This window comes from Urtica dioica, chromosome 1, assembly GCF_054948205.1.
Source record: "Urtica dioica subsp. dioica isolate 48M chromosome 1, U.dioica_male_clone48M_v1_H2, whole genome shotgun sequence".
NCBI classification, from domain to species: Eukaryota; Viridiplantae; Streptophyta; class Magnoliopsida; order Rosales; family Urticaceae; genus Urtica; species Urtica dioica.
The window spans coordinates 5,584,034-5,596,993 of NC_142756.1; the positions used below are offsets into that span (position 1 = coordinate 5,584,034).

At 35.5% G+C, this 12,960-nt stretch overlaps 1 protein-coding gene across 1 annotated transcript; it reads right to left on the minus strand.

Moving 5' to 3' along the window:
- Nucleotides 1-777: 777 nt before the first annotated feature.
- On the minus strand, nt 778-1,291 carry LOC149406719 (cold-regulated protein). The gene has a single exon (XM_089625860.1). The coding sequence runs from the start codon at nt 1,196-1,198 to the stop codon at nt 962-964; it is 237 nt and encodes a 78-aa protein (XP_089481986.1). The 5' UTR covers nt 1,199-1,291; the 3' UTR covers nt 778-961.
- Between the last annotated feature and the right edge of the window lie 11,669 nt (nt 1,292-12,960).

Genomic DNA, 12,960 nt, shown 5'->3' on the forward strand with positions numbered 1-12,960 from the left:
TCCATCACATTTATATTGGGGAAATTCTATAACATCCGCTTTGAAGATATTAAATCCGAATATATCAAATTTGTACACATTCTCTAAATTTTACATGTTTCTAATTTTCAGATAATTTTATTATTATTTTAAATTAAATAAAATTATAAACAATTAATAAAATAATTAAAATATTATGAGAATAACTAAAATAAAATGAAAATTATACCTCGGATAATTTCCATAACATCCGCTTTGAAGATATTAAATCCGAATATATCAAATTTGTATACATTCTCTAAATTTTACATGTTTCTAATTTTCAGATAATTTTATTATTATTTTAAATAAAATAAAATTATAATCAATTAATAAAATAATTAAAATATTATCAGAATAACTAAAATAATTAAAATAAAAATTATACCTCGGATAATTTCCACTCAAAAGTACTAATTACTTGTAGACCAACCATATTTTCCATCGGATAATTTACACTTAATTACTTGTCGATTAAGTGTGTGTATATATATAATTTTAGAAAAGTATGGCCTTATGCATTCTCAAATTGCTGATTTTAGTTCCTAGATTCCCAATAGATATTCATTAAATTGTCTTTCCTTTCCTAAATGATGGCAAGGCGTGAGTATAGCACGCCACTCAGCGTCGTTTCTTCAACATCCATAATATTGACATTTCACAATCCAAGATCTCCAATATATTACGTATTTCCAGTTTCAAAGCCTCCCAACAAATGTAGTTATCGCTTTCATCAAAAGCCATAAAAGAAAACAAAACAAAAAAAAACAAAACATTTCATAATTCAGTTATACCATCATACAACACAAACGACAAGACAACAGTAATAATATATACAAAGTACAAACAAACACAGAGACGAACTTGAAAAGTCTTATTGAATCAAAGCATGAAAGGGAAATAAAGCTAAGCATCAAAGGTTTAGGAGATGATAATAAAATCTTCAAATAGGGAGGGCTCTGCTGACTCTGGGGTAGACAGCTCTGGCTGGGTGACCCATGATCCTACGGCCCTTATGGCGTTTGAAGATGTAGACGAGCGCTCCCACGGGCCACTCGATCACCGCCGCCACGGCGAACGCCACGAACCCCAGAGTGGGCCCCACAAACCTGCACCGGCACGGGTTCCTCCGAGTCCCGCACTCCACGCATACCGGCATTCCTACGCCCCGACGAACCATATATATATATATATATATATCTCTCTCTCTCTTTGTTTTCTTTTGAGTGTTAAAAATGAAAGGAATTTTTTTTTTTTTTTTTTTGGTGTCCGACGGTTGATATTGGTTTGAATTAGTTTAAAGCTCACAGCAGCGGTTTTATTTATAGTGTTTGTTTTTTTTTTTTTTTCAAGGGCGGTGGTGCTCATACGTGTGCTTTGAAAATAGTGGTGGGACACGTGGTGATTTTTTACGAGCTGACAGGAACACGTGTCAGGATTGCTACGAATTTTATGGATATTTTTTTTTAGAAAAAAACAAAGATATGTCGGTATGGGACACCGTGTTACCAATCGCGATATTTTAAAAGGAGGAAAGGAAGGAGAGAGTTGGCGTGTTTGTTTTCGTGACCAAGGATTTAGTTTCTTACATTTTTATAATATGGATCTTTCCATGTTAGTGCTAGGAAAAGATTGGTTGAAAAAATTATTATAAAGAATATGATGAGTAAATTACGTCTAGTTTTTGTTTACATTAATTATAATAAAATAATGTTTAAATCAACAAAAAAAAAGTAAATAACCAATTAAAGCGTTTGAAATCGCTATATAGTTAACGTTTCGTAAATCTTAAATAAATGACTATAAAGATGACGTGACATAATAAATAAAAGTGACTCTTTACTTAAGATTTACATTTGTAAATATATGAAAATATCTATTTACCTAAAATTTACGAAACGTTGATTATTTAATAATATCAAACTATAAATGTGACTATTTACTTAATGACCCCTTAAATCAAATATATAATTTATTTGATTATGTACGGAATTCGAATTTTTCACATCTCCTAAGCCATATACCAATATAGATGGGAAAAGAGGAAGAAAACGCCCTCTGTACCAAAAAATCAAAACTTAGACTTTTAATATTTAGTCTCGTCGCCTCCCTTAAAATACGGAGACTCTAGTGATATCCACCAATGAAAGACTCTTGACCTAGCGAAATATACTTTTTATTTTTATTTTATTCTTCATGTATTGCTTTTTTCTTTTTTATTATATTTCAATATTTCATACTTATTATATCTGACTTTTGTATCGTCCGATCTTTAATCAGAGTGCTTTTGAATATTTCTTCAGATCTGAATCTCAAATCTAAGATATAATATTTATGGGCATGAATTTCAATCAAGTAAGACCCCTAAAAACGTAATCTGCAACAAGTGAAAGATCGGCGTTTTCACTTGTGATTCGTGTAATAATATGATAATAACTAGTTACCTGCATAGCATGATGAACCGCATATTATTTTGTTGTATTTATGATTGTTTGTGGTTCACTTTTTATTTTATTTTTTTGTAGAAGTTTTTATTAAGGTTTTGATTTTTATCAATATATCTATTTGAGGAGCTTTTTTTATTATAAGAAAAAAAAAGAAGAAGAAGCCCTATTCGCTTACGTATTTGAATCAAACAAATTTCTTCATATAGGTATAGGGAGTCTTTAACATGAGTTTCCAAAAAGATTCAAGCAGGTCTCTAGAGGATTGGGGCAGACCGGCAGACCTACCAAGGCTTTCTTAAAATAAAACATTTATTCAATATTAATTGTCTAGATAATTAAATATAGACAGTTTATATAATATGTTAAATACCTAAAAGGCCCCTTGATTTTAACGTTTTTTTTTCTTTCTAATAACTTCACTTTAAAATACGATTATTCCCTAATTCCATTTATTTTATTTTACTTATTAGTTTAGTTTTTTCAAATTCCTTGTTGGTAAATTTTCCACGGCTGATTTTTTTTTAAAATTTGCTTAGTTTTTCCTTCTTTTTTTTTTTATTTTTTTATTTTTTTTTCTTGAGATAACACTATACAATGTAAAATAAAGATAATATCAAACTTTAACCTGAAATAAAGCGACATATGTTTATATTGTTTTCTTCACTTATTATTGCTGAATATTATGTCATATCACCTATTGTTGTTGGTCAAACGCTAAGAAAACAACATTAATGGGGAGTGTTTAAATAGCATTTAGAATTAGAAATTCATATATTTAGGAATTAGTTTATTTATTTATATATATATATATAAATATAATTAGTGTTTATGAATTAGTTTATCCATTTTTTGAGGAATCAGTTTAAAGGTTGAGGATTTATTTGAAACATTATTTAGCAATTTGTTTAATATATTTAAAATAAGGTATTTTTTTTAGTATTCATGTGTTGATATACTAGGAATACAAATCTAATGTGGCCGACATAAGAGATAAGGAGTATAATATATATATATATATATATATATATATATATATATATTAATATATATATATATATATATTATACTCTTTATCTCTTATGTCGGCCACATTAGATTTGTATTCCTAGTTTCGCCCGGCTACTGGAAGAGTTCGACCTACTTGTTCAACCGAAGTGGAACGTTGGGTTGAACATGCATTTATGATCACATTTACATCAACTTGAGAGTTAAATACAATATAAGTTGTTACTCAGCTATCCAGTTGAGCACGAATCGCTTTGTTGGTCTCATCCTATTGGTTAGCTCTTTTGAGAAAGAGATCTAAGATTGATTTCAAGTGGCAAGGAACTCCGTTATTCGCCTCAGTTTGAGTTGAGGGTGTGACCATTTTGATTTTCGGGTTGAGCTTAACTCGATTCATCAAGAGATTTCTTGATAGATTTTTCCACGGATGGTGTCAAATTGTTGATGCCAATTTTGGGCCTCAACAACTGCTAGCAGTTGATGAGTTGGATTTCGTTTTTAATTTATTAAGTGGATCTTAAGAATTCGTCATATAAAAAATTCAATCTAAAAGGGCTTTGTACGGGTTTATCGACTGAGCCCGCAAATGGCTCGATGGCATTTCGGAATGAGAAACAAGATTGGGGCCCACTTTGAGTCTCATACTCTTCATCATCTTTTGAGATCGTCATTGTTGAGACTGAAACGAAGTCAGCTGCCATGTCAGCACATGAGTCAGAGTTAGTTAGCTAAGTCTGTTAGAGTTTGTTAGCCATTGACTCAATGTATTTATACTCAATTCATCACTGTAATAATCAGTTTTGTGAAATAAAACAAATTCATCAGATTCAGTTGAGGCTTTCTCTCTGAATTCAAACACTCTCTCTTAGCTTCAATTTCTATCTTGGTATCAGAGCTACACCAATGGCGTTCGAAGGTGTTTCATCTTCATCGTCATCACAGTTGAACGATCCTCTCAGATCTGGATCTGTGTCACAATTTGCTCCAACTCTCAACACCACGATCTCGATGAAGCTCGACACGGAGAACTACTCCGTCTGGCGGTCACAGGTGCTTCCGGCGATTATCGGTCACAACTTGCAAGGTTTTGTGTATGAACCAAAGTGTGTCCACCGGAATTCATCGAGACGATCAACGGTGATGGAATTGCTGTGAAAATCAGCAATCCAGAGTTTCTTCAATGGAATCGAGAAGATCAACTCCTTCTCAGTTGGCTTCTGTCTTCACTCTCCACCACAATCCTTCGCTCAATCACTCGCGTGCGTACCTCTCATGGAGTCTGGAATGCGCTTGAACGACGATTTGCTGTTCATTCGAAAGCGAGATTGATGCCTCTGAGGATTCAATTGCAGTCAACAAAGAAAGGCTCGCTCTCAATCGCAGATTACTTTGCAAAGATGGAGTCAATTGCCGATTCAATCTTCCTAGATGGAGCCGAAATCTCTAAAGAAGACCTAATTGTTGCGATCCTCATGGGGCTCCCGTCGGAATATGACGTCATCGTCGCTATGGTGAGCAATTCTCTACGCACAAATGAGTCTCACGCCTGTGAACTCTCAGTTCAAGAAGTCCTGGCGATGGCCTTGTCTCAAGAGACGAGGATTGAGCAACTCAACTCTATTTCTGAGATTGAGATTCAAGGAGCCAGTGCCAATTACTCATCGGAGACGCGAGGAAGAGGAAGAGCTCGAGGAAGATCGAACAGAGGAAGATCTAATGGCGGAAGACACTCCAACTCAAGACCTACTTGCCACATATGTGGCAAACAAGGTCATACGGCAATAGCGTGCTGGCACCGACTCGATGAGACCTATCAGAGTTCGAATGTCTCCAACAACTCTTCTCCAGCGACTCAACAGTCAAATCCTCCTTCAGCCTCAGCATACTTTGTCGGACCTGAGACGCTCGTGGATCCAGCCTGGTACGCAGATTCGGGTGCAACCAACCATGTCACATCGGAGATGGAGAATCTGCAGCTAAGCTCGGAATACAAGGGCAAAGAAAAGCTCATGGTCGGCAATGGTAAGTGTCTGAATATCACTCATATTGGATCAACTGGTCTTTACAAAAATTCAAAACCTGTCCTACAATTAAAACAGATCCTTAGAGTACCTGAAATTAAAAAGAACCTTGTTAGTATCTCCAAACTCACAACTGATAATGATGTTTTTGTTGAATTTCATCGTGATTGCTGCTTGGTAAAGGACAAACACACAGGTGTGGTTCTTCTTCAAGGGAGAATTGAGAATGGCTTGTATTGTTTGTCAAAATCTACTAAAAAACCTGCCTGCTTTCATTGTGGAAATGTAGAGTCTTTACCTGAACCTGTTGTAGCATCACAGAGTGTGTCTAGCTGTAATGTTTTCAATACCTCTGAGTCAAATTCTTGTTGTTTTTCTGTATCTGTATTTGATCGATTCAGTCTTTGGCACAGACATTTATGTCATGCCTCGAATTAGACAGTTGCTCATGTACTGAAACAGTGTAAAATTCCCTGGTCAATACAAAATAACACAGATTTTTGTGATGCATGTCAACATGGAAAAAGCCATTCTTTACCTTTCAATGCAGCTCAAACACATACAACAAAACCACTTGAACTAGTCTATACTGATTTGTGGAGACCCTCACCGGTTCCATCGTCTCATGGATATAGATACTACATCTTGTTTGTGGATGATTTTACACGATTCTCTTGGATTTACCCCTTAAAAGTCAAGTCAGAAGCTTTAGTCATTTTCAAAAACTTCAAAAAATATGTTGAAAAATCTCTGAACACAAAAATTTGCTCTCTTCAAAGCGATTGGGGATGAGAGTACACGTCTTTTACTTCCTTCCTAACTGAGCATGGCATAAGTTTTAGGCATCCTTGTCCTCATGTACACAGTCAAAACGGGAGAGTAGAAAGAAAACATAGGCATGTGGTAGAGCTTGGTCTAAGTATGCTTGCTCAGTCAAAAATGCCTTTGTCTTTTTGGTGGGATTCTTTTGCCTCATCTGTTTTTGTCATAAACATCCTACCCACCCCAGTCCTACAAGATCACAGCCCCTTTCAAAAATTGTTTCATAGGCAACCAGATTATAAATTTCTCAGAGTTTTTGGTTGCTCAGTTTATCCACATCTAAGGCCTTACAATAATCACAAGCTTCATTTCAGATCCACAAAATGTCTCTTCATAGGTTATAGTCCAAATCACAAGGGTTACAAATGTCTTCACTCGTCAGGCAGAGTTTACATAACAAGAAATGCAGTGTTCAATGAACAAGAGTTCCCTTTTGAGACCTTATTTTCAAACAAAATGTCACCACAAGTTGATGTCATTCCCACTGTAGTTTCGTTGAGTCAAACCAGTTTTCCTACTTGCCATTCTTAGTTATCACCAGTTACAGGTGATCATGATAATTCAACAACTAACATGTCTCAGCAGGGTAACACAGACTCCAACAACCAAGCTTCTAACCACTCCCACGCATCATATGACCATGAAACCACAAACATTTCTATCCCTATACAACCATCAACCACACAAAACAACGAAAATGCCTCAATTCCCATCTCACACACCAATGAACCTAATTCTTGTACAACCATAGTCCCGGTTAACACTAACCAATCACAACTAGCCTCTCCAATTACACTACCTCTTAGGATCACACAACAACACCCGATGCAAACCAGGTCCAAATCAGGGATTTTCAAACCCAAAGCCCATCTAGCCACAAAACACCCTCTCCAAATTGACCCTGGACCAGGTGAACCTGTGAGTGTTGTGCAGGCTCTTGCAGATTCAAAGTGGAGAAATGCCATGGAGTCCGAGCTACAAGCCTTACACCATAATCACACATGGTCACTTGTACCACACACCAAACAAAAGAATGTCATCGGCAACAAATGGGTTTTCAAACTGAAGTACAACTCCGATGGATCTCTACAACGCCACAAAGCCCGACTTGTAGCGAAGGGTTTTGCACAAGAACCTGGTGTTCACTTCTCAGAGACCTACAACCCTGTGGTTAAGCCGCGCACGGTTCGAGTTGTGCTTACGTTGGCGGTGTTCAAAGGCTGGAATATTGCTCAATTAGATGTCAACAACGTGTTTCTGAATGGGCTATTAACAGAGGATGTTTTCATGCTTCAACCAGACGGCTTCACAGACTCTTCTCGACCTCATCACATCTGCAAGCTGCATCGAGCGTTGTATGGACTGAAACAAGCGCCTCAAGCATGGTTTGAACGCCTAAGATTGGCTTTAGTCAAATGGGGATTTGTTAATGCCAAGTCAGATATCTCCCTATTCATCTTCGACAAAGGAGGAGTGTATATTCTTTTACTGGTGTATGTAGATGATATACTAGTTACAGGAAGTGATGACAAGATGATCAGTCGTCTCATCACGGATCTTAATGCTCAGTTTGCCTTAAAACAGCTAGGATCACTACATTACTTCATGGGGATTGAAGCTTATAGAGATAAGACCGGTCTCTACCTTACACAATCTAAATACATAGCTGACTTGCTCCTGAAGATGAACATGACTGGTGCCAAGCCATACTCTAGTCCAACTGCACCAAATCAAGCTTTGTCCAAGGAAGTGGGGGAAGCAATGGAACAGCCCTACCTGTACAGAAGCTTGATTGGAGCATTACAGTATCTTACCATCACAAGGCCTGGCATAGCTTTTATTGTGAACAGACTGAGTCAATTTCTGCAAAATCCTACAAACATTCATTGGCTTGCAGCAAAAAGAGTACTGAGATATCTCAAGGGTTCAATCAGAGATGGCATAACATTCAAGTCGTCCAAGCATCTCACACTGACTAGCTTTGCAGACGCAGACTGGGCCAGCAACTTGGATGACAGGAGGTCCACAAGTGCCTACTGCGTGTATTTTGCAAATTGCCTCATTTCATGGAGCTCTAGAAAGCAAGCAGTGGTGGCCAGGTCAAGTACAGAAGCGGAGTATAGGTCACTGGCCCACGTAGCTGCATAGTTGACTTGGATAAAGTCGTTGCTTGGAGAAATGAAGATCAGTCTACAGAATCCACCAATAATTTGGTGTGACAACTTAGGAGCAGCTGCGATGGCCTCCAATCCAGTCTATCATGCTAGAACAAAACATATTGAAATCTACTTACACTTTATGAGAGACATGGTAGCTCAAAAACAAGTTGAGATTCGATATGTTCCTACTGTAGATCAGATTGGAGATGCTCTAACCAAAATTCTGTCAATGACAAGATTTCTAAGGCTCAAAGACAAGCTACATGTCAAGACCTCCCCATCTAGCTTGAGAGGGGGTGTTGAGACTGAAACGAAGTCAGCTGCCACGTCAGCACATGAGTCAGAGTTAGTTAGCTAAGTCTATTAGAGTTTGTTAGCCATTGACTCAATGTATTTATATTCAATTCATCACTGTAATAATCAATTTTGTGAAATAAAACAAATTCATCAGATTCAGTTGAAGCTTTCTCTCTGAATCCAAACACTCTCTCTTTGCTTCAATTTCTATCTGTCTTCGATTGAAAAAGTTTTGAAGTCTACATTAGGTGTCAAGATTTCACGTCATTTCATAAGCCTCTAAATTTCGAGCTTACAAGACAACCAAGCCTTATATCCTTCCACAACTATATTTTCTTTTTTTAGCCGTTCCAGCTCTATTTACTATAATGTAACCCATCATAGCCCAGAATGTTCATGCATAAGAAAAAGGGCGACATTCTGCAGGATTGATGTCCCAATTATTCGAAATATAAGCATCAGCTAAGAAACGAATAAAGCCATCTTGTATCGAAAATAAATATACAAAAAATAAAATACAAAAACGAATAAAGCCACCTTAAAACTTTTTCCAAAAGTGAAACCGTGGACGTCGCGATATTTTTTTTCTAGAATAATATTAAAAACTCATACTTAGCACTGGAAACCCCTTTTTGGGAGTTACATTTGGAACAATTAAGAATTAGCTATTTCCTATTATTCTAATTTTGGCCGTTTAGTGTCCTAGTTGTGTTTAAGGTACGTATTTCTTATGGATTTTTCAATCAAACCTGAAAACTCGAATGACTAGTCCAACAATATATTATTATACAAATTGCCAAAGTCCCCCTCGAGCTCATTGATAGTACTACTAATAATGATCATTATTGAATATATAAAATCATTAGATTGAATCCATCATCAATCATTTACCATTCAGTAAATAATTAATTACTTGATATAGTAAGTGAACATTACCGATTGCCAATTTTTAGTAAATCATCTTAATAATGTTTTCATTTAGAAATTTCATAATAATTTGACGTAATTTTTCCTTTCCAAAAATCATATTTGTGACGAATTTACAGATTGTAAACAATAAATATAGATAAATATTACACTTTCAGTTGGAGACGAATATATAAAGAGTATCAATTTTCAATGGCTAATTAAACCACTACATAACATGTAACGTTCAACAAGATTACGAAAGATCTATCCAAAATGGAGCAATATCAGATCACATTTAAATCAAAACACGTACTTCTACAGAGTGAAAATTCCTTTAAATTCAGATCAAATTTAAATTAAAACACGTACTTCTAAAGTGGAAGCTTAGAAGAAGAACAAAAATGTTCACCATCAATGACAACTCTGATAAAAAAAAAAAAAAAAAAAAAATTATTGGGGCTAAAATACAGTCACCAGATAGATAAGTCGGAAAATGATCATATATTCACATACGAATATTATTATTACATTTACACCCCAAATAATTGGTTTTCAAACATTAACTCAAATCACCTACCCTCCTTTCCCCCCGCTTTATACTCCTTCCATTCCCGTCACCTAAAACATATTCCTCTCTCTCTCTCTCTCTCTCTCTCTCTCTCTCTCTCTCAACTAATTATTAATGGCTTTTCCAAGACTCTACACAAAAATGGTGTATCTCCTTTTACTGACTTCAATATCATATAATTCCACCACCGCCTTGGAAACTACTCAACAAGATCAGGACAAAAAAGTAGAAGCCGTGATCAAGTGCGGATCGTGCCCTTGGGTCAACCCGTGCAGCCAATCACAGCCTCCTCCGCCGCCACCTCCTCCGAAGGTACAGTGCAGCCCCGCCGCGGCGAATCATCCGCCGCCGCCGCCGCGCTTCGTGTACGTGACGAGCGTGCCGGAGCAGCCATGGCAGGCCAATATCATTCCCAACAACAACAATTGGCAGTACTTTTACGGCGCCGCAGAAACCACTGCAAAGAACACTCATTTGCTTTTCTCGTCTGTCTTTAGTACTATCCTAATTCTCCTTCATTTGTGGGCCTTTTAGACGGGTTATATATTTATATACACATATGCAAATCATTTGTATTGCCCAAATAGTTTATATATATGTCTCCTCGTGTGTCAGAAATAGTGTACTGTCCTTCATTTAATGTGTTCCTGAATTAATATGAATGAATTGTAGAATTTTGTATATGTATATATATGTATGATATCTGTGCAGTATCTGAAATCAATGCATTCTCTGAACACTGCAGAGAGAGAGGAACTGAGGAAGTACAAGATTTCAGAGTTGTGTTCAGAACAAAATCTAACCTTGTACGATTAGAAAAGGTGGTCCAATAAATGCATAGTTTATTTTTCTAACAACGAGTCATAGTCATTGTCAGACATTTGAGTCATGATCGATTTAGTTCATATTTTAGTACTTAGCATTTGAAACAGATTAGCTCCATTGTTACGATGTAACATGATGTATATGTATATATGATATATCTGATTTATTTAAGTTAACGAGTTTTAGTAAAATAATGCCTAGCGTATAGTAGTAATTTATCGACTTTTATTAGTCTCGAGAAAAATCAGTAATAATCGTGTATATATATAGAGAGAGAGAGCTTTGAATGAAAATGTCACGATAAAACACTTTTCACTAGTTAATTAACTTAAGCTTATAATTTTGTATCTCATTCCAACGATTAAAGTAAAATTCTTATCCTAACATGTTACAAAGAATTCTTTAAAGATATAACAGTAGATTCGCTTGAAACTGGCGCAGAATTATGCTTACAAAAAGCAAGTAGCCTAGCAATTAAAAGCAATGGAAACTAGGAAAAATTTTCCTTTAGAATTCTTATGTCCACAGATCAGCGGATATTTCTGCTGGCATCACAATTTTTTTTTTTTCCTCTACTTTTTGTAGCCAGTTAATGTATGTTTCCTTTATTGCTTTGAGCTACCCACAAGGTAGTTGTAACCATTTAAAAACACCCTTCTTTTTCATAGTCATCTATTTCTTTTCCTACTATATATTTTTACTCATGTGTGGTAGAGGAGAGATAAGCGACGTTATTCTTTCCTCTTGTGGGATACATGATGTTTAAGCGAAGTCATTATGGGTCATTGGATTAGAATTCCAATTTATGCTGTCACAGCAACACATGACCTGAAACACTTAGTGTCTTTACGAAGTACTATTAGCACTATATAAGTGTTGTGCTATTAGTCTTTACCAGCTTCAATCTTTCCTCTTCCATATTCCTGTGAAGTCTTTTCCTCCGATGATAAGAAGAAAAGAGCTGCAAATTATGCAATAAGTGACTTATCTAGCATTTTTTAACATGAGTTTAGTGATAGGGATTACATCGACGCAATCTATGATAGATTGCAGATCGATTACGATAAATGTATCACTTTGACAAATCCTAGACATCACAACAACAATCCTTTAGGAGAGGTAGCTTATCTTGTGGTCGTGGAGCTCACATGATCGCTATATATGACGGCTCTTTCTTCCACCACGTATTTATATTTGAACTGGTATATCTAGATTCTAGTGCTTCTACGCATGTCACAACAGATATGTGTCAACAACCTTATCAACCACATGGACTAATTTGAACCTAAACATGTTCATATTGATAATGGAAAGGGTTTAACGATTCATCATACTTTTTTTTATTCAAACTGTAAATACCTATTGTGGAAATAGCTTTCAATAAGTTATTCGTAATTTTTTTTTTAATATTAGTCGTTGAATCTTTTATTTTTCATAAATAATCATTATAGTTTTTAAATTGTCCATTTATCCTTTCATAACTGTTAACCAGATTTCAATAACCGTTGATCAGATTTCAATAAATGTTAATAAGATTACAATAGTTGTTAATCAGATTTAAATAATTGTTAATAAGATTTTAATATATCAATATTTTGAACCCGATTTCATTCATTGTTAATCAGATTTCAATAATTTTTAACCATATTTCAAAAACGGTAAACTAGATTTCAATAGTTATAGACTAAGTTTAATTAATTTTTTTTTATCAGATTTCAATAACTATTAACCTGATTTCAATAACTGTTGATCAGATTTGAAACACACGAATATATTTGTACAGAGAAAAGAGAAACAGTTATTTTCGAAATAAGGCCAAACATGAATGAGATATGAAAAGTAACCTACGTGATGTAATTTTTTCATACTTATTTGAGATTATTTTTCAT